Below are 27,368 nucleotides of genomic sequence, written 5' to 3' on the forward strand. Positions count from 1 at the left end.
AGAGAGACAGACAGAGACAGGGAAGGACAGGGAGGGAGGGAGAGAGAGAGAGAGAACAAGAGTTAGCCATTCGTGCGCCGCGCCTCGCCGCGCGCCCCGGGTACCTTGGCGGCGGCCTCGTCGGCGGCCAGGAGGCTGTCCTCCGCCTTGTGCAGCTCCTCCAGCACCCGGTCCCGCTCGTCCTCCGACGCCCGCAACAGCTTCTCTTTGGCCGCGATGTCCTCCTCCAGCTTGGGGTTGGCGAGGTGGGGTGGGGGAGACGGCGGCGAGCGGCGGGCGGGCGGGTGCGGGCCGGGGCGGGCGGGGCGGGCACGGACCGGGTGTTGTTGCGCACACACGCGCGCACACACACACACACACAGAACACGACACGACACGACACACGGACGCCAGGTTGGCTGGGGCCTTCGCCCTGGGGGCGCCCCGGAGTCCGGGGTTCCGGGGAGTCCCAGTGAATTTCGTTCTCGCGCGCGCGCGCACGCACGCACACAAACCTCCCCCCCACCCCAAACAGGGATCCCGGCTGTGGTCTCAGGGTTAGGGGTTCACATCCTACAGCTTTGGGGGGGGGGCTGGGGACACGCAGCAAAGTCCCCTTAGGGGCCGGGCTCTCCAATCGTATCCTCCATTCTGTCCCAGCTTTGTTCTTAGGAAACAACTTCGAGGCTCTCTCTCTCTCTCCCTCTCTCTCCTCCCTCCCCCCCAATCTCCATCCCAAGGAAAAGCCCAAAGTTGTAAACTTTCAGCAACTTCACTCAATCCATCCCCCTCCGGTTCCACCCTCCGTTCAAATGCGCCCCCCCCACCCCCTCCACCGCCCCGATTTGACTTCCCACTCGTGACCATCGAGTGTCCCCGGGAACCTCAATGTCCTCGGCGGGCTCCGAGTCCCCACACAGGGCTGGTTAAACAAAGTCACGGGGAGCCTCAGCCGGCGCGCTTCCTTCCCCCCCCCCCCACGCGCGAGCCCCTGGACACCCTGGGGTTGGGGAGGGGGCGGGTGTGGAGGGCAGGACGGGGGTCCCGGGCTTGGAGGTCGGTCGGTGTGTGTGTGTGGGGGGGGGTGTGTGTGGGGAGGACACCCCGGGCCGGGCGGATGGATGGATGGACGGACGGACGGAGGGAGGGCGGGCGGGCTGGGGAGAGGCGCAGACCTGTTTACTGCGGTCTTCCGCCGCCTTCTTGTCGGCCTCGGCTTGCTCGGCTCGATCCAAGGCGTTCTCCTTGTCGAGCTTCAGCATCTGCATCTTCTTCTTGATGGCGTCCATGGTGGCGGCGGTGGCGAGGGGGCCCGGGGGGCTGCGGCGGGAGCGGAGGGGCGGCGGCGGCGGGCGAGGTGCGCGCTGGGGCGGCCGGGCCGGAGTGCGAGCGCCCCGACGCCCGCTGCTACCAGATATGTACTTCCCCGAGGGGGCGAGAGCGCATTCCTCACCACAGCCAATACTTTTTTGGAAAAGCTTTTTTTTTTTCTCCTCTTCCTTTCCCTTCCCCTCCTGGCTCCTCACCCCTCCCCTCCCCTCCCCTGCCTCCGCCCCGTGCCCCCCTCCCCGCTCCTCCCGCGGGGGGCCGCGCGCCCATTCGCTGCCGCCGGCCGGTGGATGTGACTATATATGGGGACCCGAACCGCCCAGGCGGCGGCCCTGGGTGAGGCCGCCCCGTTTCCAAACCTGTGCGTGCGCCAACCCGGGCCTTGGCTTCGCTTGGAAGCCAGCCCGGGGCTAGGCGGTGGCCTCTGCCCTTTGCGCTCCCCCCTCCCACCACCTCCCCCTACACTTCTCCCAGGGGCTCTGAGCCAGCCCTGAGGGTCCCCAGCGGAGCCCGCCCCTCCCCTTGAGCCACCCCACGTCCACAGCCCCCTCTCAGGTCGTGGGGAGCAGGGAAGGTGTTGTGGGGGGTGCGGTGCTGGGACCCACGGAACGGTCAAATCCGGACGCATCACCCCCACCGCGCCCCTCATCCAGCTACACTCACTCCCACAGGCATCCAGTTGTCTGCCATGCAGAGCGCTTTGGTCTGGAAACTAAGCTGGAGCTGAGAAAGGAAGATGGCTGGGGGGGGGGACGGGGGGGGGGCAGGAGGGAAGGGGAGGCCTGGGGGGTCGTTCCTGAGACTTTCTACTTTCTGCAATGACAGCAAGTAGAAAAGTCTTGAGCCCTCCCTTCCCCTCCCCCAAATACCCTAAAGCTACAGGATCTAGTTACTGTAGTTGTGTGTGTGTGTGTGTGTGTGTGTGTGTGTGTGTGTGCTTTCCCAGAGTTGCTGAATGTGTATGTGTTGTACGGATGTGTAGGACGGGAGTATTTTTTTTGTGTGTGTGTGGGGGGGGATGCAGATGCCAGAATTGGGGCCTGAACTTAGGGTCTCAGTGCTTTCTCTTAGCTTTTTCTTCTTAAGGCTGGTGCTCTACCACTTGAGCCACACCTCCACCTCTGGCTTCATGCTGGTTATTTGGAGTTTCAGGGGCTTTTCTGCCCCTTCAGACTGAGATCCTCAGATCTCATCCTCCTGAGTAGCTAGGATCACAGGCGTGAGCCACCAGCAGTTCCTGCTGGGATTTTTAAGGGGAAAGAATGTTGAGTTTAGATTCAGGCAACTTGGCTTTGGTCTCTGTGACCACCAGCTGTGTCACCTTGCCTAGTAGCAGCCTCCTCCTTGCTGTCAAATCCAGGAGGTAGGTGATGCTGGAAGTCCATCCAGATCTAACTTTTCATCATTTTCCTTGCACTGATTTTTAGGAAGTCAGCCTTTCCTTGTTAGGCAGTCAGGCACCAAGTTGCTAAAATCATGGGAGAAGCAGCACAACTAAGGCATGGTAGCCTCAGCCAGAGCTCTGCCAAGAGAAAAGTGCTTAACTCTGCATTGTGAGGGTTCACCCTCTCCCGTCTCTTAAACTCCCTTCCTCCCAGCCCCCAAGGGGAAAACCTTGCTCTTTTCAGAGCGCCAATGAGAGGAGAGGAGAGGAAGCTCTCCCCCACATCTTGCCTGAGATCAGCTAAGACAGGATGGGGAGGTGGGAGGGTCTAGTTAGAAGTCCCTAAAGGATAATTCACAGCCTGTACTACAACGATACCCAATATTCCCAGGATGGTATCTGAGCAGATTAGGCCGGCCAAACAACTTGTAAGTTCTTCAGAGAATGATCAAGTTCCGCTTAGTAGGATTTTATCAAGTTTCTTCTACTAACCTGACTGCTCAGGAGGGGAAAAAAAATACACCGACCTCGTGGTCAGACCATTAGGTCCCTGTGGACAGCACGTGTCAACTTGCCCACCAGAACAGCCACACATTTCCAGGCCAGTGAGTAACAGACTGATCTGGGAAGTACAGAGTGAACTGACTCCTAACTCAGGGTTTAATTAAGGCTCCCAACACCCAAGCCTGGCTTGGCCTCTTCCTTGCAATGCCACTGTGGCTAGATCATGCCTCTCTAAGCATCTATAAGACATGACAACTGAAGCCAGGTACCAGTGGCTCATGTCTGTAATCCCAGCTCCTCAGGAGGCTGAGACCTGGAGGATCCTTCTTCAAAGGCAGCTTGGGCAGATCCAAGTTCAAAGGGCAGCTTAAGAGACTTTATCTCCAGCAAAATTCCAGGCTGGAGATGTGGCTTCAAATGGTAGAAGACTAGCCATGAACAAGTAAGTAGAGCTAATGGGAGGCCCTGAATTCAAGTCCTGGTACTGGCAGAACAGAACAAAAAGCCGAGACACAAAGAACCTAGAGAAGCTCCTGGAGGGATCATGTGTGCCTGACTTTTCTCCTCTCTCAGTGAAACGCAGAGGGTGGGTCTAGCTGGCGCCATCTTGGCCACGTGGTAGACAGGGAATTGGGTTTAACTGGTGCCATCTTGTTTTCTTGGAGGAAGGTGAAGTCCTACCTCCCAGGTGATGGAGGTGCCTGAATTCTTAGAGGCAGGGGCAGGGACTTGGACAATAGGTTACTGGACCTGTCAGTCCTGTGCCTTGAATTCCTGTTTCCTCTGATCCTGCCTCTTGACCCTGACACTATTTAGGCCCAGACCAACTCAGACCCTATTATGCTTTGCCTCACTTTCCTCAGTCTTCTGTCTCCTGGCTCTCCCCTGGTCACCATGGCATTCCACTTGAGCTCTCCTTTGGAGTTGATCTGGTTTGTTGTTATTGTTTTTCTGTCCTCTCCTGCTCTCATGGCTCAGTTTCCTGACAGTGTTGAGTGTATTCAAGGAGCTGCAGGTCTTTGGGACAGGAGTCCACCTGCAGCCACCGTCTTTCCTGGTAAGACTCCCAGTTTGACCTCCTCAAGATGTGGCCTCTCTGTTTCTCACGATTGAGTTACCTTTGATACTTTAAAGTCACAGTCCCTAAAACGAAGGCCTCCTTCAATAAGCCAGCTGTGCAAGTCATTACACACATCTCCATTGAACACTTGCTGCATACCAGGCAGGTCCTAGCCTCTGGAATCCAAGGTCTCTCCACATGAGCAGTGAAAGGATTCAGGGAGGGAAGAAGAAATAGAAAGGACGAGGTCACAGTGGACAGAAAAATCTCCAAAAATGTAGTGGCAGCTGGAGGCTTAGCAGTAAAGTGCCGGCTTAGCAAGCATGAGCACCTGAGTTCAAACACCAGTACTGCCCAAAATAAAAAAAAAATTAAAGTAACCTTTTCATCTCTATTTATCTGAGCACCAGTGGCTCACATCTGTAATCCTGTCCTGTCGTCTCAGGATTCTATGATCTAGAAGATTGTGGTTCAAAGCCAGCCTAGGTAGCAGAGTGTAGAAGATTCTGTTTCCAATTAAGCAGCAAAAAGCTGGGCTGGAAATGTGGCTGAAGTGGTAGAGCACTAGCTGACCCAAAACAATAACAGCAACAACACTCCTGTTCAAATTCAGTTTCTGAGATGGCAGTTATTCTATCATCATGGGTTATCAAGTGTCTCCCTCCTTTCCTTCAACTAACTCTTGGTGGTCATGTAGCAAGAGCAGAATATAGATCCTACTAATTTTAGATCACCGAGATCTGGGGGCTGTTCTTTATGGAAGTGTAACTAGCTTCTCCTGACTAGTACATCATGATAGGCCATCTCAGTTACACAACAAAAAGCAGAGGATTCTGTTTATAGTGATGTGGGAATGGAGTGGATCTGTCCAGATATACAGAAGGACCATTCAGAGAAGGACTGGAGGAGCAATTCCGAGAATCCTAACACCCCTTTCATTTTCCTGGGGTGACAGGAGCAAGTCTGTGTTCCTTGAGAGCAATAAAACACTAAACAAATCATGTGGACACTGAAAACATGCTAGGAATTTCCAGACTTCTCCAGTACTTAGTTTTCAGTCATTTCTCCGTAAGTGTTTGCTGAATGGATCTTTAACCATTACCAGTAAGTTTAATAGTACTATCTGGGAAGAAAGGAAACAAAACTTGCTCAAAAGACTGTATCTCTATCTAGAATATGTTTTTTCTTTGATCTTCTGAAAAGCAAACATACCTTTGTGTGCAAGGCAATGTATGTAGTACTTATAAAGTCAAGGGAAAGTGGAGATCTAGTAGTTATTACAGGGTTCGAAGGAGGGGGTTCCCCGACCCTCCCAGAGTCAACCACTCAGAGACAGTCTCAAGCAAAAAGATGGATTTATTGAGGAAGCAAAAAGCGAACTGACCAGCCAGGGACAAAGCACAGACTCGGGAGCTGAAACTGTGACAGTGAAAGCAGGCTGATTGGACAGGGACACAGGGCACACCCGGGAGCTGTCACCGTGACCCTGAGCAGTCCTCAAATTGTGGTTTATAAAGGTAAAAGCGTAGCACAGATGTAGGGGGTTGATGCAGGGGGTAGAGCAAGCAACAAACAAGCCATTTACAGGAGCAGAATTTGGGGGTCAGGTTGACCTAATAATCAAGATGGAGTCAGCTCTACTCCCCCCAACATTTCCTACTATGTTTCCCTAATCAAGACGGAGTCAGCTCTGTTCCCTACAACATTAGTCAGCTTCACATCACTGTGTCAAAATGCCTGAGATAATCAACTTATAAGGAGTAGAGGTTTATTTTGGCTCACAGTTGTGGAGGTTTCAGTTTGTGTTTGTTTGGACTGTTACTTTTGGACCTGTGATAAAGTAGCATATCATGGTGGGAATGTGAGCTAGAATGGGATCAATCACCTAATGGCAGCCAGGAAATAAAGGCAGTGACAGGAAGAGACTTAGGTCCTGAAATTCCCTTTCAAGGGCCCATCCCCAATGGCTTAACTTCTTTTCACTAGGCCACACCCCCCAAAAGCACTACAAGCCAAACTGCAAGCCTTCAAGACATGGCCTGTAGGAGACATTCATGGTCCGAACAATGGAGAAGACATGAATCTTTTCTTCTAGGGAAAACATCTACGCCTAATGTTGGGGATACCCTCTCTTTGGGGATCATTTGTGGTGTATTTCTAATTGTATTACCATTGTCCCAGCAGGCTTCCTGGGCCTCCTAGTTGTAACAGTCACATAGCTCAGCTTTTCTTTTCTTTTATTTTCTTCCTCTCTTCTCTCTCTCTTTCCTTCCTTCCTCCTTTCATCGTTATCTTGCAACATTACCCAGGCCAGCCTTGAACTCACTATGTAACCCAGGCTGCTTTTGAACTCCTAACCTTCTTATCTCAGAATCCTGAGCACCAGGATTTAAGGTGTGTGCGGGACTACCTCAGTTTTTCTAGGAGAGCCTCCTATTAACGATCTCATTCCTTTCCTGCCCTAAAAGCCTCTGTACTTGCCCTATGACGTGGTCCAATATTTAGTTTCAAAAGAGTCAATATGAGCAGAGTTTCCTAATCCAACATCTTCAACAGGAATGCTCGTTTGAATATTTATATCAAGGGCTGTTTGTTTTAAACCAAACCAAACAAAACCCTCATTAGATGACAGTCACACCTTGTTTAACAGCAAAAGCTCTTACCTGTGCAGAGTGACTCCTCCAGAGTCACCCATGCTGACTCAGGCAATTAAGGGAAAGTGAAGAATCTATAATTAAATGGGGACCCAAGTCCTTCTTTCCCACTAGGCTCTGGAATGTAGTGTGTTATGCTCCCGGCTCATTGTGCTACAGAACAAGATACAACACGCTCACCTCATACACTAGGGAGTTTTGTTTCCCAAAGGTTTGGAATGGGCCCATGGAAAATAGCCTCCTCCTCCTAGGATGCTTTGCTAATCTGACAAAAGGTCTTCAGGTCCTGGCAAATGTGTGCCTTCATTGTTCAATGGCACACAGCTGGTTTGATCGGGATCTATGGAGAAAGACACCTTGGGAATATGGTTGTTACCTGGAGTGTTTACCTAGGCAAAACAAAATAAAACAACAACAGGGCTGGGGATATGGCCTAGTGGCAGGAGTGCTCGCCTCGTATGCATGGAGCCCTGGGTTCGATTCCCCAGCACCACATGTACAGAAAATGGCCAGAAATGGCGCTGTGGCTCAAGTGGCAGAGTGCTAGCCTTGAGCAAAAAGAAGCCAGGGACAGCGCTCGGCCCCTGGGTCCAAGCCCCAGGACTGGCCAAAAAAAAAAAAAATAATAATAATAAATAAATAAAACAACAGCAACAAAAACCCTCGTAGTTTTCCTGTCCTATGTTTTATATTTTATTTCTTTTTTTTTTTTTTTTTTTTTGGCCAGTCCTGGGCCTTGGACTCAGGGCCTGAGCACTGTCCCTGGCTTCTTCCCGCTCAAGGCTAGCACTCTGCCACTTGAGCCACAGCGCCGCTTCTGGCCGTTTTCTGTATATGTGGTGCTGGGGAATCGAACCTAGGGCCTCGTGTATCCGAGGCAGGCACTCTTGCCACTAGGCTATATCCCCAGCCCACAATATATTTTATTTCTTAACAGCAGCATCTATGATAGGTTTAAGTAAGCCAAGTTTAGGATGGAATTTGTGTGTGTGTGTGCACGTGTGCGTGCACGTGCCAGTCCTGGGGTTTGAACTCAGAGCCTGGATGCTGTTCCTTAGTGTTTTTGCTCAAGGCTAGTGCTCTACCACCTGAGCCATAGCTCCACTTCTGGCTTTTTGGTGGTTAATGGGAGACACCGGTTTCATGGACTTTCCTACCTGGGCTGGCTTTGAACTGCAATTCTTAGGCCTCAGCCTCCTGGGTGGGCAGGATTATAGGCATGTACCTCTGGCTTTTGTTATCTCAGAGCAGAATGTTTATTTGTGTGCAAAGTTTAAAAAGCCCTTTCAAGCTCATTACTTTCTTTGTTGTTGTTGTTGTTTCCAGTCCTGTGTTTTGAACTCAGGGCCTGGGAGGTGTCTCTGAGCTTCTTTTGCTCAAGGCTAGCACACTACCACTTGAGCCACAGCACCACGTCTGGATTTTCCTGTTTATGTGGTACTGAGGAATTGAACCCAGGGTTTCATGCATGCAAGGCAAACACTCTACCACTAAGCCACATTCCCAGCCCCTCAAGTTCATTACTTTCTTACAATCTCTTACAACAACTTTAGGGTGAGTGCTGCTATACTTCCTTTTCTGTAGATTAATTTCTTTTTTCCCTTCCCCTCTCCTCCTCCTTCTCCTCATGCTTGCTTGGATGAGCATTCTACTATATGACCCATAACCTCAGCCCTGTTTCATGCTGGTTATTTTTTACATGCACTTTTCTGGCTAGGCTGGCCTTGAACTTCAATCCTTGAATCTCAATCCTCCCAATCTCAGCCTCTAGAGTAGCTAGGATTACAGGCATCAGCTACCGGTGCCTGGCGGTAATACTAAATGTATTAATTAATTCATTCATTCCTAAATCTGTTTTAAAATTCATATTTGAAACAAAAGTATCTCTGGGCCTTGCAGATCTGGAGCCCTGGGCCAGCCTCAGGCCACACCTGGGCTTTGCAATGGTTTGAACCCTTACTTCCCAGCAAACCCTGCATTCTTTTGCTATTGAAAACCACCTGTTTGTGTTTATGGCTTTAGACTCGCGCATCTCAAGTTTCCCCTGATGTGCTCGCCAGGAACAGATGCAGAGGCAACCTGTGAGGTGTCCCAGGTACCCAGCAGAGCCTGGCTCTCCCTGTGCACCCCACCAAACCCAATGGCTCCAGAGGAGGACTGTAATCTGATGTCTACCTCCACCCCATGCAGGCTCTGTGAGGGCTACCATGTCAGATAAATTCAAAAGTAGGTTGCTAACAGTTTGCATCCCAGCTTCTGACACACCCACTGCCAACAGCTTCACGTTCAGTGGGGGTGGATGGATTTGAAAATCTGAGTGTGGGATGAACTTACTGAAAGCACACAGTAAGAGCCTGGTGCTGGTGGCCCACGCCTGTGATCCTAGCTACTCAAGAGGTGGAGATCTGAGGATCGTAGTTTGAAGCCAGCCCAGGTAGACAAAGCCAAAAGTGGAGCTGTGACTCAACGTTGAGGGACAGAATGAGGATCTGAGTTCAAGTCCTGTATTTTAAAAAAAAAAAAGTACACAGGGGCTGGGAATGTGGCTTAGTGGTATAGTGCATGCCTTGCATACATGAAGCCCTGGGTTTGATTACTTTGTACCACATACACAGAAAAAGCGGGAAGTAGCGCTGTGGCTCAAGTGGTAGAGCACTAGCCATGAGCAAAAGAAGCTCAGGGACAATGCTCAGGCCCTGAGTTCAAGCCCTAGGACTGGCAAAAAAAAAAAAGTACACAGTAAACTAGCTTTTTGTTTTCAAGATCCTTTCTCTACTGATCTGTAAATTTTTTTCTACTATGTCTTTGGAATCTTGTTTTGTTTGTCAATTATGGGGCTTGAATTCAGGGCCTGGGCGCTGTCCCTGAGCTCTTTTGCTTAAGGCTGGCACTCTACCACTTTAAGCCCCAACTTTATTTCCAGGTTTCTTGTGGTTCTTTGGAAGATAAGAGTCTCATGAACATTCCTGCCCCAGCTGACTTTGAACCTCAATCCTCAGATCTCAGCCTCCTGCGTAGCTAGGGTGACAGGCTTGAGCCCCTGATGCCTGGTGAAAGCCTGTTTTCTTACTTTAGTCAGAGTTGGTATTTCTCAGCAATGCTGCTTCTGCAGTTTTCTCCAAAGAACCATTTCCGCCCTCAGTCACCTCCGTGGACAGGGGACGTGGCTCTTCCTTAGGGCTCCCGGCAGAAGCAACGGTTGCTTTTCTTGGATCCTGCCCCTGGAGGAGGGAGTTTCTCTGGGGCTGCCGGCCGAGTTCCAGAAGAGGCCAGTATTTTTAGCATGGCCTTCTTCGCTTCCCAGCACCTGCCATGGCTCTGTAACCCAAGGGGCTACTTAAATGCCAGTGAGGTGACTGAGGACGAAGCAGCCTGAGCTAATGTCCTAAAATACCATGGAGGGAAGCTTTGCTCATGGGAACCATGTCATGCCCAGGTCTTTTCCTTCTCTTGTTCCTTCCGAATAAACCACGAGGCTGCCACCAGTCTTCACTGAGCTCTGTGACACGTGCTCTGAAAGATGCCAGCTACAGCAGTGACGTACCCATTTCTTTTTTATACTCTGCATTGCCCCTGCACTATGTGATGGCCTATACAGACTTCAACAAAGCCAACTTTTTATTTAGTTCTTTCTTTTTGTCAATCTTGTACTGGTATTGGGACTTGAACACAGGGCCCAAGCATTGTCCCTTAGCTTTTTCACTCAAGGCTGGAGCTTCGCCACTTAAGCCACAGTCAGTACTTCCCATCTTGGACATAGGAGTCTCAATGACTTTTCTGTCCTGGCTGGTTTTGAAGCATGAGCCCTAGATCTCAGCCTGCTGAGTAGCAAGGATTATAGGCATACGGTCCTGGTGCCTAGCTTCAAATCCTTTCTTTTTTTTGGCCAGTCCTGGGGCTTGGACTCAGGGCCTGAGCACTGTCCCTGGCTTCTTTTTGCTCAAGGCTAGTATGTTGCCACTTGAGCCACAGCGCCACTTCTGGCCATTTTCTGCATATGTGGTGCTGGGGAATTGAACCCAGGGCCTCATGTATACGAGACAAGCACTCTTGCCACTAAGCCATATCCCCAGCCCCTCAAATCCTTTCTTGATATCCCAGAAATGCATAAAAATGAGAGATGAAGCCCAGGTAATGATTTAGACCAGGGATAGGGGCACGGGAACACCTCATTTTCATACCAGGTACAGCTCATTGAGCTTATTAATTCCTGCAGCTAGTCCAAGCCAGAAATAGAAACGTGTTCTCAAGATGGTCAAGAGGGCCCTACAGGACAGATGGATCATGGGTCATGAAGGATAATGGGGATGTCTTAGGATTCTCTAATACTGGACTTTGACATCAGTACATACCAGCCGTGGCATTCTTCAGTGTCCCTGTTACCACAACACTGTGCTGGCACATTCTGGGCTTTGCTTAGTGTGCCTCTACTGATTTCTCAGGCTACTTTCAAACATTCCCAAAGGCTGTACTGTTGTATGAAGTCGAATTTTTTATCTATTTTATTTCATTTGTGCCATGTTCAAGACATATAGGGCCTCATGCTCTTGCCTTTTCTTTTTCCCACTCAAGGCCTAACCTTCATATCAATACCCAGGCAAAATTATCAATGTGGTTATGAACAGCTAACAAGAAGCTGGGCACTGGTGTCTCACGTCTGTAATCCTACCTACTCAAGAGATTGAGATCTGAGGATCACCATTTGAAGCCAGCTCAGGGTTAAAAAAAAAAAAAAAAGGTTTCAGAAAGTCTGAAGTGGAATTGTGTGGCTGAAGTGGTAGAGTGAAAGTTAAGTGAAAAAAATCAGTTGAGGGCTGGGAATATGGCCTAGGAGTAGTGTGCTCGCCTCATATACATGAAGCCCTGGGTTCAATTCCTCAGCACCACATATATAGGAAACGGCCAGAAGTAGCGCTGTGGCTCAAGTGGTAGAGTGCTAGCCTTGAGCAAAAAGAAGCCAGGGACAGTGCTCAGGCCCTGAGTTCAAGCTCCAGGATTGGCAAAAAAAAGTCATCTGAGAGCTTGAAGCCCTGATGTGGTCTGCAGGCCCAACATTCTCTAAGCCTGGCAGACAGTTCCAAATTTGAATTAAAAAAACAAACAAACACTTTTGGGGAAAATTATAAGCAAAAGAACATGTAGCAGACTGTAGCTTTTGGATGAGTGATTCAACCTTTGAGCAGTTTCATAAATACTTTGTGTATTTCCCAAAGTTCCATAAATGAGCACTTTCTGACTACCAACAGCAATGCCTTCTATGCAAACACGAAGTCTTCCAGAGGGACAGTGCCTAGAACTTTGAATTACCTGTGAATCTCCACGTCACACTCTTTCATGCTTCTAGGTTCACACTCAAAGGCTGGCTCTGTTCTGTTCTGTGTTTGAGTGCCTCAGACAGAAGAACTGCTCTTTGAGTACTATGCTTCTCTGCCCCCAGCACCCACTTTAGTACTTCTACTGAGTATCATACAGATAAAGATGGCCACACAGCAGGTGATGACAGCTCACACCTGTAATCCCAGCTACTCAGGAGGTTGAGATACGAGAATCATGGTTTGAAGCCACCCGGGCAGATAAATCCAAAAAGACTCCTATTTCCAATGAACCTGCCAAAATCTAGAAGGGGAGGTGTGCTCAAATGGTAAAACATCACCTGGCTGCAGCCTCCCACGGGGCTAGCCTTGAGCAAGACCAGCTTGAACCCATGTCACACTAGCATCGAAGTTCACATTCTCAGCCACTGGATGACACCTGCTCTCTAAATATCTGGCAGGCGCAGACCTACCACAGGTTTGTTCATAGAGCAGTGTTCCATGCACATTAACCAGTGCAGTCCCATGTGCTGCAGTTACATACTCGTGGCAGCATCAGGAAAACCAGCAGCCAGTATCTCCTCACTGAAAGAGGAGAGAAAGCAGCCAGGCGCCGGTGGCTCACACCTGTCATCCTAGCTACTCAGCAGGCTGAGATCTGAGGATCACGGTTCAAAGCCAGCCCAGGCAGGAAAATCCGTGAGACTCTTCTCTCCAATTAACCATACGAAAACTGGAAGTGGGTCTGTGGCTCAAAGTAGTAGAGCTCTAGCCTTGAGCAAAAGAGCTTAGGACATCAACCAGGCCTCATGACCTACAAAAAAATTAAAAAAGAAAGAGAAAGCAAAGGTCACTCCAGCCTGATTCATCTCCCTCTGATCTCCCTCTTGAACCTGCATGTGGATGATGAGCTCAACCTGGGAATAATGTCTTTGCTCCAGGTGTGTGGTCAGTGGCGCAGCCATTACTCATGTCCTCATTCCAGGGTGGCGGGTATGCCTTATGACTTCTGTCATCAGCCAGATCTCTCCAAGGCAGGAGTGATGAGGCCGCTCTCCTAGCCCCAGTTTCCTCCATTAGGAAACACAGTGTGGGTTTTCATTTCAGTGTGATGTTTCTTTCCTTCCTTCCTTTCTTCTTCCCTCCCTCCCTTCCTTCCTTTTGTGCCAGTCCTGGGGCTTGAACTCAGGGACTGTTTCTGGTGTTCTACCACTTGCGCCACAGGTCCACTTCCGGATTTTTGGTAGTTAATGGGAGTAAAAGTCTCATGAGCTTTCCTACCTAGGCTGGCTTTGAACTGCAGTCCTTAGAGCTCAGCCTCCTGAGTAGCTAGGATTCCAGGCATGAGCCACCAGTGTCTGGCCTCCCTGTGGTTTTATAGACACATGTGCTCTCAGTCTGTCCCTGAAGGGACAGGCCCGTTCTCTCGCAAAACAGACTTTGCCCCCTGAGAACTAATTTCCTGAATGCGGAGAACACCAGCTGTTTATGGCAGTAATTATTATTGCAGAGCACTAGGATTCCTGCCAGAAATCCAAAAGGCACCCCTGTGAGGAGAGTGCGCAGTGGCGTCCTGAGTTCTGCGCAATGTCACGGGTCAGAGAGGAGAAGATGGCGCTCGGTCTGCTGTGGTACAGGAGGGGCCAGCGATGGAGGCTGGAACCATGCTCAGCTGGCTGCATGAGATGGAGATGTTACTATCATTCTTATTTTTGTTTATTTTGTCTCTCTGTGTGTATATGTGTGTGCAGACTGGTGCTGAGGCTTGAACTCAGGGCCTGGGTGTTCTCCTTTAGCTTTTTCTGCGAATGTTAGGCCTCCTTACTATTTCAGTCACAGCTCCACTTCTGGCTTTTTGGTGTTTAATGGCAGAAAAGAGTCTCACAGACTTTCTTGCTTCAGCTGGCTTTGAATCACGATCCTCAGATTTCAGCCTCCTGGGTAGCTAGCATGACAGGTAGGAGCCACTGGTGCCTGGCGCCATTTTTGTTTTATGGAACAGCAATCAAAAGCAGAGAGAGACTCAGTTCAGCACAAGCACCACCCCTCATGCCAGTACAGAGGCTTGAACTCAGCACCCCATGTTCTCACTTGTCTTTTTCACTCAAGGCTGGCACTCTACCACTCGAGTTGTGCCTCTACTTTGGGTTTCTCTGGTGGTTAATTAGAGAGAAGAGTCTCACAGACTTTTCTGCCTGGGGTGGCTTTGAACTTCCATTCTTAGATTTCAGACTGCTGAGTAGCTAGGATTATAGGCGTGAGCCACCAGCACCAGGATGGCTTAGTTGTTACAGTCTGGGCAGTCATGGAACATGCAGAATTTGAAAGCACATTCCAGGGTAGAAAGTTGACCTGAACTCAGAGCCTGGGAGCAGGGATGTTGCGGAAGTAGCAAGGAGTCATTTGACGTATTGGGATTTGATGGACGGACTGGACAGGAGACTGGAAAGCCAGTGGACATCTCCATGGCCTTTGACAATGACAGGTGAGACAGATGGCATGAGGCTGTCAACAACCCATTGGAGGACATTGGCAACCTCAGAACAATCCCCTGTGTTCCTGGGCTTTACTGAGCACATTTGGTTGGGACAGAATGGACGGAGGCATTGAAGAGCCACTTTATTTATAAGTGCTAGGGAGATGCAGCAACCTTCTAAAAGAAGGCACAATAAAATGTTTATAGATCATTAAAGAGGCAGATGCTACTTTAAGGTACAGTCAGCTTGCCTCGGGGGGTGGGGGCCCACATGCTTTCAAACGCAGGCGTGTTATGATGTTATGATGATTGCAGGTCCTGAAGGGGAGAGGAGAAGCCAGCCAGGGGCCATGGACTCCTGGGACTCCAGGTTCGTGTTCTACCTCTAGAGGCAAAGCATATGGGACAATAGCATCTTTATCTGGTGAGAGGTGCCAATGACTCCTCTGGTGTTCCTTCCATTTTTATTTTATGCACTTGTTAGAGCTCTCAAGCGCATACTTTCCCATTTAGGAAATAAGTCTGTCTATGTGTGTATATGTGTATGTATGTGTGCACACGTGTGACACATACACAGATGCATGGGTATGTTGGTACTGGGTCTTGAGTTCAGGTTCTGGAGACTGTCCCTTAGCTTTTTCACTTAAGGTTTGTGCTCTACCACTTGAATCCCAGCTGTACTTCCGGTTTTAGTGGTTAACTACAAGTAAGAGTCTCATGGACTTTCCTGCCTAGGTTGGCTTCAAGCTTTGATCTTCAGCTCTCAGCCTCCTGAGTAGCTAGGATTACAGCCATGGGTCATTGGCGTTCAGCTCTCAGATGCATTTTTAAAAGTAGGAGGTGATACAAAGCCACAGGTAGGCTCTCTCCTGTTAGCAGGGAGTGTGGATTTCTCGTGTCATATGGCAGAATACTTTCTGAGACACTCTCTGGCTCTTGTAGAAAGCAAAGGTATTTATGGGAATTGAGAGTCATATCTTAGTTCCTCTGTGTTTGAAGTCCATCTCATTATCCCCAGAGCTCCAGCAGAGCTTCCCGCACAGAAGCTTAATAAGCAACGAATGAACAACAGGCATCACTTTCAAGAAGTGCTTTCTTGTTTCTAAAGTGTCTAGATTTTATGCAATTTGATTCATACTTGTGTAAGACATATAGGATTACTTTTGGCCTCAAATTCATGATCTTCCTGCCTCAGGCCTCCTTAGTGCTGTGATTACAGGCATGCAGTGCCGAACTCCACCCAATTCCAAACTCTTTTCTTCTAGGTGAAAGCCATTCTGTGTGACTTCATTGAACAAATGGAATCAAGTTCTAGAACACAGTTACCCGGGGATTACTAATCATAGTATATAACCATGCATTCATAGTATATAACCATGAGTATTCTTTTTTTTTTTTTTTTGTCAATTGTAGGGCTTGGACTCGGGGGCCTAGGGGCTGTCTCTGAGCTCTTTTTGTGCAAGGCCACTTGAGTCACAGTTCCACTTCCGGTTTTCTGGTGGTAAGAGTCTCATAGCCTTTTCTGCCTGGGCTGGCTTTGAACTGTGGTCTTCAGATCTCAGCCTCCTGAGCAGGTAGGATTACAGGTGTGAACCACCAGTGCCCAGCATGAGTATTCTTTTTTTTTTTTTTTTGCCAGTCCTGGGCCTTGGACTCAGGGCCTGAGCACTGTCCCCGGCTTCTTTTTGCTCAAGGCTAGCACTCTACCAATTGAGCCACAGCACCACTTCTGGCCGTTTCCTATATATGTGGTGCTGAGGAATTGAACCTAGGGCTTCATGTATATGAGGCACTCTTGCCACTAGGCCATATCCCCAGCCCCCAGCATGAGTATTCTTTAAAAGTATCTATAGGTTCTCAGAGTGGGTGTCATGGTCACAAAGCTGATTGATTTCCTTAATCTCAGGGGAGAAATCTCTTCAATCATGGCCTAAGTAGATACTTACAAATTTTTATTGTTATTATAAAGGTAATGTACAGAGTGATTACAGTTGCATAAGTCAGGTAAAGAGTACATTTCTTTTTCCTTTTTGGTCAGTCCTGGGGCTTGAACTCCAGGAGCCTGGGTGCTGTCCCTGGGCTCTTTTGCTCAAGGCTAGTGCTCTACAGCTTGAGCCACAGTGCTACTTCTGGCTTTTTCTGTTGGTTAATTGGAGGTCAGAGTCTCATGGACTTTGCTGCCCGGGCTGAGTTTAAATGGTGATCCTCAGATCTCAGTCTCCTGAGTAGCTCCTTTCTCCTAGCCTTTCGATTTTTTTGGTAACTTCAGCTCAGCAACCTATAGGACAATTTGGATTAAAAAAATTATTAGCTTAGAACAAGGGTGTGACTCAACATGGCAGAACACTTACCTAGCAAGTGTAAGGCCCCAAGTTCAAGTTCCAATACCAAACAAAACTCAATATAAACCACTTTGATATCTAGAAATAATTACATGGTGAGTACTGGTGGCTCATACTAGTAAACCTAGCTACTTGGGAACTGAGATATGAGAAGCCATCTTGGGCAGGAAAATCCTATCTCCAATGAATTACCAAAAATCCAGAAGTGGGGGCTGGGAATATGGCCTAGTGGCAAGAGTGCTTGACTCGTATACATGAAGCCCTGGGTTCAATTCCCCAGCCCCACATATATAGCAAATGGCCAGAAGTGGTGCTGTGGCTCAAGTGGCAGAGTGCTAGCCTTGAGCAAAAAGAAGCCAGGGACAGTGCTCAGGCCCTGAGTCCAAGACCCAGGACTGGTTAAAAAAAAAAATAAATCCGGGGCTGGGGATATAGCCTAGTGGCAAGAGTGCCTGCCTCGGATACACGAGGCCCTAGGTTCGATTCCCCAGCACCACATATACAGAAAACGGCCAGAAGCGGCGCTGTGGCTCAAGTGGCAGAGTGCTAGCCTTGAGCGGGAAGAAGCCAGGGACAGTGCTCAGGCCCTGAGTCCAAGGCCCAGGACTGGCCAAAAAAAAAAAAAAAAAAAAAAAAAAAAAAAAAAAAATCCAGAAGTAGAGCTGTGACTCAAATGGTAGAGTACCAGCCTGAAGGGAAAGAAAGCTAAGGGATGGCACCCAGGCCATGGCAAAAGGAAAGGAAGGAGGAGGAGGAAGAGGAGGAGGAGGAGGAGGAGGAGGAGGAGGAGGAGGAGGAGGAGGAGGAGGAGGAGGAGGAGGAAAAGGAAGAGGAAGAGAAGGAGGAGGAGGAGGAGGAGGAGGAGGAGGAGGAGGAGAGAATTATAATAAAACAAATCTTAGTACCAAGAGCAGTCATTCATTAAGAAAAAGGTACATTTTGAAGCTAAGTAATGGCGTCTGTCTTGGATTGCTGATTTTCCTAGGGAGCAGTTCTTTGGGATGGCAACCCCCTCACCCAGCAGTCTGGGCAGGGCTGGGGGGGGGGTACTCAGTAGATTGTAGTTGCCCCTGTGGGCTGACAGCCCAGCTTTTGCTCCCCATATGCTCTGACTCTCTGGAAGGAAGGCAGGTAGGCGTCCTCACGGCATGAGCAAACAAAATAGAACCCAGAAGAAGCTCTCTGTGTTTAATTAAAGCAAATGTTTGCTCCCAGTAATGTTTTTGTTTCTGGATTAGTCTAGCTGAAGTTATTATTTTTTTTTCTCTTACCATCTGGATGAGGGAGTTTTTCCATTTGTTTTTTTTTTTTCCCCCCCAACAAGAAAATAACCCATGGGCCAAAGGAAGTGTGAAAATGTTTAGTCTTGGGAAAGGCATGTAGATTCTCTGGGCCACAGAAATGCTGTAATTCAAACTTTGGACAGAATTATGTAGGAAATGGGTTCTGATGCTTTCCCTTTGCACGCCCAGCATCCTACAGCTACCCCTACAACTCAGAATCGCTGTCTTTTGAAAGATGTATTGGGAGGGAGGGGGAGCTGCTGGAATGTCACACAATATGGGGTAGAAGCAGGGGTGCTGGGATTAGAACTGGAGACTGGCTCTGTTTTCTTGCTGTCTCATCACTTCCTGTCTTTGTGCCTCAGTTTCTCTGGTCAGCTGGGCATGGGTGGCTCATGACTATAATCCTAGCTACTCAGGAGGCTGATATCTGAGGATTGAGGTTCAAAGACAGCTCAAAGCAGGAAAGTCCATGAGACTTGTGTCTCCAATGAACTACTAAAAAGCTGGAATTGGAGGTGTGGCTCAAGTAGCAAAGCAACAGCCTTAAGCAAAAAAAAAAAAAAAAAAAACGGGTAAGGGACAGTGCCCAGGCTCTGAGTTCAAACCTAAATACTGGTACCAAAACAACCAAACAAACAAACAAAAGAGTGTATGTGTAAAGGATCATCTCTTCCCTAGGTTTAATAAAGTATATAAGGTAAGGCTAGGATTGAGGTAGATAACAGTCTATAGAAGGAGTGAGGAAGATAGTAATCTGTGTATTCTACATGCACACACTTTACCACTGAGTGACCCTTCTTTTTCTCTGTGTGTGTGTGTGTGTGTGTGTGTGTGTGTGAGTAGTGAGGCTTGAACTCAGGGTCTGGACACTGTCTCTGAGCATTTTTGCCCAAGGCTAGCACTCTACCACACTTGAGCCACAGCTCCATTTCCAGCTTTTTTAGTGCCTAATTGGAGATAAGAGTCTCATGGACTTTTCTGCCCAAGCTGGCTTTGAGCCGTGATTCTTAGATCTCAGCCTCTTCAGTAGCTAGGATTACAAGTGTGAACCACTGGCACTTGGCTAAGGCAAGGTTTTCAAAGACATTCATATCAGTGGGCTGTTTTGTTCTGGGCCAATGGATATCAGAGAGAGGCAGGAAGTGTTCCCGCACTACTAGGACTGATGTCCCACTTTGCTGGAATCTGGGTTCCTCATGTTATCCAAAGATCCCCTCTCTCTCTGTTCAAATCTTGCCTAGCTTCTGAAGGAAGATCCATCACTACTATTCTTAAATCTTTGTGGCATTTGAACACAATTTTCCTTTACTTCCCACACAGAGAAGAGATGTGTAGAAGTGTTTTCTTGGGACCTGAATAGATGTTAGGGCTCACAACATTGCACAATGCCAATGTCGAGCCTGGATCCTGAGTGGCAGAAGGGCTTTCCTGTTTTTGAATACAAGAATTGGGTTTGGGTTTGTGGTCTGTGACACCTATGAAAACCAGGGCTGAGAGAAAAGGTCCCTGATGCTCTGTCTTGCCCCAGGTGATGGATGGGTGACTCATGTAGATGCTGGAGATGACATGCTCAAAACAGAAAAGAAGTTGAATCACAAATAAAGTTCCATTTTTAAGCATTCTTCTGTGAAGACTTCATTTCCCTTCCTCCCTTGTTGACCGAATTAGTCATCATTCTTTCGTCTGCTCCTATATAGACTTTTTATTATTACAAATATCACACATTGAAAAATGTGTTATTGTTTGAGTTGGCTCTGGTGGTTTCTGCCTGTAGTTCCTAGCTGCTTAGGAGGCTGAGATTTGGAGATTTAAGTTCAAAGCCAGTCTGGGCAGAATAGTCTGAGAGACTCTATCTCCAATTAAAGGTCTCATGCTTTTTTTCTCAGCTCAATTTAGGACCCAAATCCTTCTATCTGTCCGCTGGGATTACAGGTATGTGTCACTGTTCTCACTCAAGACCAGAATTTAAACAGAAGAATATATAACTTCAAACTATAGGCTTTTTTTTTTTTTTTTCAGTTCTGGGCCTTGGACTCAGGGCCTGAGCACTGTCCCTGGCTTCTTTTTGCTCAAGGCTAGCATGCTACCTCTTGAGTCACAGTGCCACTTCTGACTTTTTCTGTTTATGTGGTGCTGAGGAATGGAACCCAGGGCTTTGTGTATGCTAGGCAAGCACTCTACCCCTAAGCCACATTCCCAGCCCCCAAAGTAATGGACATCATCCACTTCTGCCTAAATACTTATGCTCTATCAACCACTCTGCATGCTGGGAGACAAGGACAACTAAAACACCTCCTGGTCTCTAGAGATTTCAGCCTAGCTGGAAAGTCTTTATTTATTTATTCCTTTATTTAGTGTTGGTAGTAGTGCTTGAGTTCAGGGCCCAGGCACTGCCCTTTAGCTTTTTTTTTTTTTTTGGCTCAAGGTTGGTGCTTTACCAATCGAGTCACTTCCAGCTCTGGGGGAGTCAATGATTGCTAAGAGTCTCACAGACTTTCCTACCTGAGCTGGCTTCAAACCTCCGTCCTCAGATCTCAGTCCTGAGCAGGTAGGATTACAGGTCAGAGCCTGAGCCATGGAGGTATCAGGCCAGAAAACAAAACAAAACAAATATTAACACTTGAAAAGCATGAGCCCCTATCTGAAGAAAAACCTAAAGCAAAAAAGGTCAGGAGGAATGGCTCAAGTGGTAGAATGCTTGCCTAGAGCCAAAATAAAACAAGGCAAAACAAAAGAGCAAACCCTGGTCTTATTTTGAATTGGGTGACTTTGGAAGTTTTCTAACACTTCTCAGCCTCAGTTTAATCCTTTGAAAATCTAGCTACATTTCCTCCATCCTATGACTCCTGTGGAAGATGTTAAGCACAAGGTAAGCCATTATAGTTCTTCAGTAGATAGCAAAGGGGCACCTTCTGTTTGTCTGGCTTCCCAGTGTTGACAGACAGATAGCACGGGCCTGTGTACGGCTCACTTGCAAGGACATTGCAAGGAGTTACTATTGTTAGGCCCATTTCTAAACTTAAAAGGAACACATGGCGTTGTGGGGCAGGTTTGCTGGTGTTTGAGCTGCCTGGGAAGGAAGGGAGGGTTAAGAAAGACAGCTAAGCTTAGAATTCTGGAACAACTGGAATGCAGCTCCTCAGTTGTCCTTCTCCTGGAGAATGACGCTGTCTGGCAAATATTTCCTGTAGTAATGGAGTGGTGGTGACTGCCTTGTCCTGAAGCAGCTCCCAGCAAAAGCTGAGGAGCACAGCCGGCTGTAACCTGAGACCCGGCTCCATCCAGCAGCCTTGAAAAATCTCAGCCAGGATGCTCTGGCTTTCAGAGCTTGCAGACAAAAGGGGGGCTCCGGCTCTGTGTGTCTGGGTGCCTGTGTCCTATGTCTCCAATAAGCTTGCTCCTATTGGTTAACTGTGTGTGTATGTGTGTGTGTGTGTGTGTGTGTGTGTGTGTGTGTGTGCGTGCGCGCGCGCACGCTGATAATGGGGCTTGAACTCAAGGCTTGAATGTGGCTTCTTAGCTTTTTCTACTCAGGGCTGGCACTCTACCACTTGAGCCACAGCTCCATTTCTGTTTTTTTGGTTGTTAATTGGAGTTCAGCATCTCATGGACTTTCCTACTCCGGCTGGCTTCGAACCTGTATCCTCAAATCTCAGCCTCCTGAGTGAGCCACTTACTTGGCTCACTATCAGCTTTCTTAATGACCTGCCCTGGGCTCAAGAGGCATATCCGATTTCTACCAACCCTCCCTCTACTGAACCCACATTTGCCATTTTAGGTGCTGGTGAGCAGGGACTGAAGCTACTCAATAAGTAATTATTAAACTCTTATTAGTTTCTAGGCCCTTGGCCTGAAAGAGATGTACAAAGGTGCTTTACTTACAAGTAGCTTTCTCTTGGGTGGAACAAAAAAATTGATGTGCTAAGGGTCAGGCTGGTGCTTGGGGTGGGGGGACAGAGGAGGGAGGGGTAGTGGTGGCTGGGTTGATCCCCTTTTTCCTGCTGATAGTCATGTCCTTGCTGAAAGGAGCCTTGAAAATGTGGCTATTTAAGGCCAGGTTCTCAACAAACCTTGAACCCCCTTAGCTATCTCCATAGGCAGTCATTGTTTGCAAGACAGGCTCAGTGTCTCAATTTCCAAGCCCAAGGACAAGGTCATAAGGGAGCCAAGGGCAAGGTACTTTGGAGCAGGTTGACCTCTCGGGGAAAGTTATCCAGCCCTTGACAGCTACAGACCTTTGTGTACTGTGTTTCCCTTTGTATAAACCAGGGATTCATTACCACACTATAGCCTTTGAATCCACCATTTATTCCTCTCTCTCTCTCTCTTTTTTTTGTGCCAGTGCTGGGGGTTGAACTCAGGGCCTAGGCACTGTCCCTGAGCTTTTATGCTCAAGGCTAGCACTCTACCACTTGAGCCACAGCTTCACTTTCAGCTTTATTTAGTGCTTAATTGGAGATAAGAGCCTCTCTCATAGGCTTTCCTACCTGAGCTGGCCTCAAGTTGCTATCCTCAAGTCTGAGTCTCCTGAGTAGCTAGGATTACAAGTGTGCCTGGCACCACCTGCTCTTATAAATAAAACTTTATGAACCTAGCCATTCCTTCATTTATGCACGTTGTCTAGTGTTGGGTTTTGTGCTATGACAGTGAGTTGAGGAGTTGGGACAGATATGTGGCCTATAAATCCTTAAATATTCACCATGGTTGGAGCATCCTTTATTTGAGATACTTGGGACCAGAAGTGCTTCAGCTCCCCCCGCCCTCCCCCGCTAGTGTTTGGAATACTTGCACATACAAGGCGAGAGATCTTAAGGCTGGAACTGAAGTCTAGAAAATGAAATTAATTTGTGTTTTATTGACACCTATACATATAGTCTGAAGGTTTTTGTTTTTGTTTTGTCCATACTGGGGCTTGAACTCAGGGCCTGGGCACTGTCCTTGAGCTGCTTTTTGCTCAAGGCTAGTACTCTTACCACTTGAGTCACAGCGCCACTTCCAGCCTTTTCTACTTATGTGGTACTGAGGAATCGAACTTCATGAATGGCTTCATGCACGCATGCTAGGCAAACACTCTACCACTAAGCCACATTCCCAGCCCCCACTTGAGTTTTGCAGCGTGTCCTGTCTGGCTGGGGTGTCAGCTTGCACTCTTCTTAGCATCACTCTTTTTGTTGTTGGTTTGAACTTAAGGCCTGGGTGCTGTCCCTGAACACTTTTGCTCAAGGCTAGAGCTCTACTACTTGGAGCCACAGCTCCACTTGCAGTTTTTGAATGGTTAATTGGACATAAGAATCTTAGGAAGACTTTTCTACCCAGGCTGGCTTCGAACCATGATCCTCAGATCTCAGCCTCCCAAGTAGCTAGGATTACAGGCATGAGCCACTGCCACGTGGCTCTGTGAGACTCTTATCTCCAGTAAACTACCCGAAAGCCAGAAATGAAGCCATGGCTCAAAGTGGTAGAGCGCTAGCCTTGAACACAAAAGCTCAGGGACAGCGCCCAGGCCCCGAGTTCAAGCCTCAAGATTAGCACATGTACACACCAAAAAGCCCAGATGCCGTGCAAAATGCACACTGTCGGACACAGGAGGCACCCCAGCCTTCTGCAAATCCCATTTTCTTCCCTCTCAGGGGCTTAGGGGGCTGGGGGCCCCCACATCACTCTACACATCAAAGCCGTCACCGGGTTTCCCAGCACCATTCTCAGAGACTTTTTAACCAGTCTTGGATGATAAAATCGTCTTTAAATCAAAACCAAGACTCAATATTGGGCAGGAAAGGGATTAGCAGGATCAGCCGGGGAATGACATCATACTATTTTCGTTGGCATTTCTCCAGCTCCAGTGTGAGGACCCTGTGTGTGGAGGGAGGGTAGATATTACTTTTCAACTGACTTGGCCGCTCTCAATCTAGGTCTGGAAAAATCCAAAGGGCTGAAGGGAGCAGGCACCATCGGGGTGGCTCTCCTGCAGAGTCGAGGAGGCATCGTCTGTCAGTCTGAGGCGAGGTGAGGACACCGGGCAGGTCAGGATGAGCTGGGGGGAGACTAGAATCTGCCCAATGGTTTCTCTCCAGCCCCAGGCTGCAGCAAAGGAAAAAAAAGGCTTGGTTTGGTGATCAGGGCCTGAAGCTGCAGAACAATGTCTCTCAAAGTGAGTAGCCATCCTGGTATAACCAACAAAGACAAAATGACTGGACCTATCCACACACAGGCCTTTGGGTAGAGAGCAGGCCAAGGCCAGAGTAAAGAGCAGAAAAGGGCTTGGCTCCAGAGGTTTCCAAAACCATGTTCTATTTTTTAATGAAGGAACTTGGGACTTCAAATGAGATACTAGATCTATATTGCTTGTAAAAGACAGAAGGAGGCAGTACTAGGCAGTTTAAAACCACAAGGCGTTGATGGCTCATATGTATAATCCTAGCTACTCAGGAGGCTGAGATCTGAGGATCATAGTTCAAAGCCAGCCTGGGCAGAAAAGTCCACCAGACTCTTCTCTCCAGTTAACCACCAGAAAACCAGAAATGGAGTTGTGGCTCAAAATGGTAGAGTGCTAGCCTTGAGAAGGAGAGCTCAGGGACAGTGCCCAGGCCCTGAATTCAAGCCCCATGACCAACAAAAAGAAAAGATTAAAAACCTGCTTGGGTTTTCCTGGTAACTATAGCTCAAGGTACTGAGGACGGAGTGGAATTTAATACCACAAACACTAAGTGAACTACTACGCTCTTTTATTTGTTCAGTGAACACTCACCAAGTATCTGTTCCCGGCCTGGCATTTCCCCCAGGTGAGGCCCACGGGGCCTAAGGGAGCAAGTGAGAGATTGGGGCCTGGTCTGTCACCCAACAAAATACACTTGTCAAAGTACAAATGTCATTTTTCTCTCCATGAACTCAGGTTGTAGTACCGGGAGAAGATAAAGAAGGAAGAAGGAACTCAGTCCTGGCCTTCAATAAGTTTCCTGCCCTTATTGGAGCTTAAGTGTGAAGCAGAAGATAGACATGAATAAAATGATGACACAAATAAATGGACCCTCCTAACTTATATATGAAGTATCCAAGTTGTAAGCATATCAACTTGTGTGTGTGTGTGTGTGTGTGTGTGTGTGCATATGTGCGCATATGTGTCAGTCCTGGGGCTCGAACTTAGGAGCTAGGTGCTGTCCCTAAGCTTTTTCACTCAAGGCCAGTGCTCTACCAGTTGAGTCACAGCTCCACTTCTGGCTTTTTGCTGATTAATTGGAGATAAAAAGCTCAAGAACTTTCCTACCCAGGGTCTCTTTGTTCCGAGATCTCTGATCTCAGCCTCCTGAGTAGCTAGGATTACAGACGTGAGCCACTGGCACCTGGCTGGGTCTAGATTTTCATATTTCTTTTTTTTTTTGGCCAGTCCTGGGCCTTAGACTCAGGGCCTGAGCACTGTCCCTGGCTTTCTTTATATGTGGTGCTGGGGAATTGAACCTAGGGCCTCGCGTATCCGAGGCAGGCACTCTTGCCACTAGGCTATATCCCCAGCCCTGTCCCTGGCTTTCTTTTGCTCAAGGCTAGCACTCTGCCACTTGAGCCACAGTGCCACTTCTGGCCGTTTTCTGTATATGTGGTGCTGGGGAATTGAACCCAGGGCCTCATGTATACGAGGCAAGCTCTCTTGCCACTAGGCCATATCCCCAGCCCTAGATTTTCATATTTCTTCCTATCTCCTTTAGGGAGACTCACTTTGTCTCCCCCAGAAGCTTTATCTCTGAATCAAACTTTTGCACCTCCTCTGTTCAATGCCCAGATATGGGGTGTTCATTGTAGAGTGTTTGTCTCCTGTTTTGCATTTGCTCAGTCATCTCCTTTCCAACCCTCTCAGGTTACAACTGTCAGGGACCACAGAGGGAGAAATTCAAGTCCTACAGTCCATTGTCAGCGGTAGACACGGATTATTCTCAAATTGATTTCTACTACCGGCGTGCAGGCTCCGTGATCTAATAGTGTTATTAAATGATACACATAAAAATATGCTCTTCTCCCCCAAACAATAATTAATGTTTAATCCAAATAAGAGAAAGCCAGTTGTGCAGCAGTGTGCTGGAGATGGGCCCACGCTTACCTACCAGAGGTAACTGATGAAAATGTTCAGGAATTTGGCACACCCCTCCTTGAAAACTGCTGTGATGAAATCACACATCATCATATTGTACATTGCAAGTTAACTTGTAATTAGATGCATTGGAAATTGTAACATGGAACAATGCAATAGTAATGCGTCGCAATGGTGGAATGCTATCTGTGTGTTACTGTGCATTGTGAATCAGCTCTGTGAGCAGAGGACATTACATTGGTGTCTGTACCATGGAAATTGGCAAACACTACAAATCAGAGCTGCCTTTCTGTATCCCAGGCTGATAACCTTTTCCCAGAACTGGAGAAGGGCCCTCTGGACTCTCTGGCTCTGCTTATTCCTTCCACCTTCCTCCCTCTGCCCTGTCATTTTTCAGGGTATTTTGGGGTTCTTGCCTGCTCTGCCTCGAGTCTGCCATTACAGGTGTGAGCCATCATGCTTGGTTCTTTTTATTCTTTCCAAGTTTTAAAAAGTAACCTTGCTGGGCACTGGTATCTTGTGCCTATAGTCCTAGCTACTCAAGAGGCTGAGATCTGAGGATGGTGGTTCAAAGCCAGCCAAGGCAGGAAAGTCCATGAGACTCTTATCTCCAAGAAACCACCAAATATCCAGAGGTTGAGCTGTTGGCTTAAGTGATAGAGTGCTAGTCTTGAGCAAAAAAGCTCAGGAACAGAGCCTAGCCCCTGAGTTCAAGCCCTATGACACAAAAACAAACCTTGGGTCATTGGAAATGTTGGTAATAAATCTAGCCATGCTTCCCCAGAGGATAAAACCCACAAATGTTGTTTAAATCAGGTTCATCTCAGCCTCTTTAAGCTGCCATCTATGCTCAAGCCTGGAGAGAGCCAGGATCATGGGCTCTGAGCCATAAATGGGCCAGGCTGCAGGAGATATATATATATGTGGTGTGAGTGTGTGTGTGTGTGTGTGTGTGTGTGTGT

General features: G+C 48.1%; 1 protein-coding gene and 1 long non-coding RNA gene across 10 annotated transcripts in view; one reads left to right on the forward strand and one right to left on the reverse strand.

Annotated features, from left to right (window-relative positions):
• The window catches only part of Tpm1 (tropomyosin 1), a 29,760-nt gene extending 28,287 nt beyond the window's left edge, over window positions 1-1,473 (reverse strand). For 2 of the 9 annotated variants that reach the window (XM_048333209.1, XM_048333199.1), the window contains exon 1: window positions 1,155-1,456. In XM_048333209.1, coding sequence (XP_048189166.1) covers window positions 1,155-1,268 — 114 coding nt within the window. In that variant the 5' untranslated portion in view covers window positions 1,269-1,456. Of the gene's footprint in view, window positions 1-104; window positions 231-1,154 lie in introns of all 9 variants that reach the window. The other 7 variants (XM_048333212.1, XM_048333210.1, XM_048333208.1 and 4 more) reach the window with 7 other exon arrangements.
• A 2,062-nt stretch (window positions 1,474-3,535) lies between these two features.
• On the forward strand, window positions 3,536-25,303 carry LOC125341153. Its single transcript, XR_007208891.1, has 3 exons — window positions 3,536-3,638; window positions 24,239-24,332; window positions 25,219-25,303. It is a non-coding gene; the product is annotated as an uncharacterized LOC125341153 (long non-coding RNA).
• The last annotated feature ends 2,065 nt before the right edge of the window (window positions 25,304-27,368 follow it).

This window comes from Perognathus longimembris, chromosome 23, assembly GCF_023159225.1.
Source record: "Perognathus longimembris pacificus isolate PPM17 chromosome 23, ASM2315922v1, whole genome shotgun sequence".
Classification (NCBI taxonomy): Eukaryota; Metazoa; Chordata; class Mammalia; order Rodentia; family Heteromyidae; genus Perognathus; species Perognathus longimembris.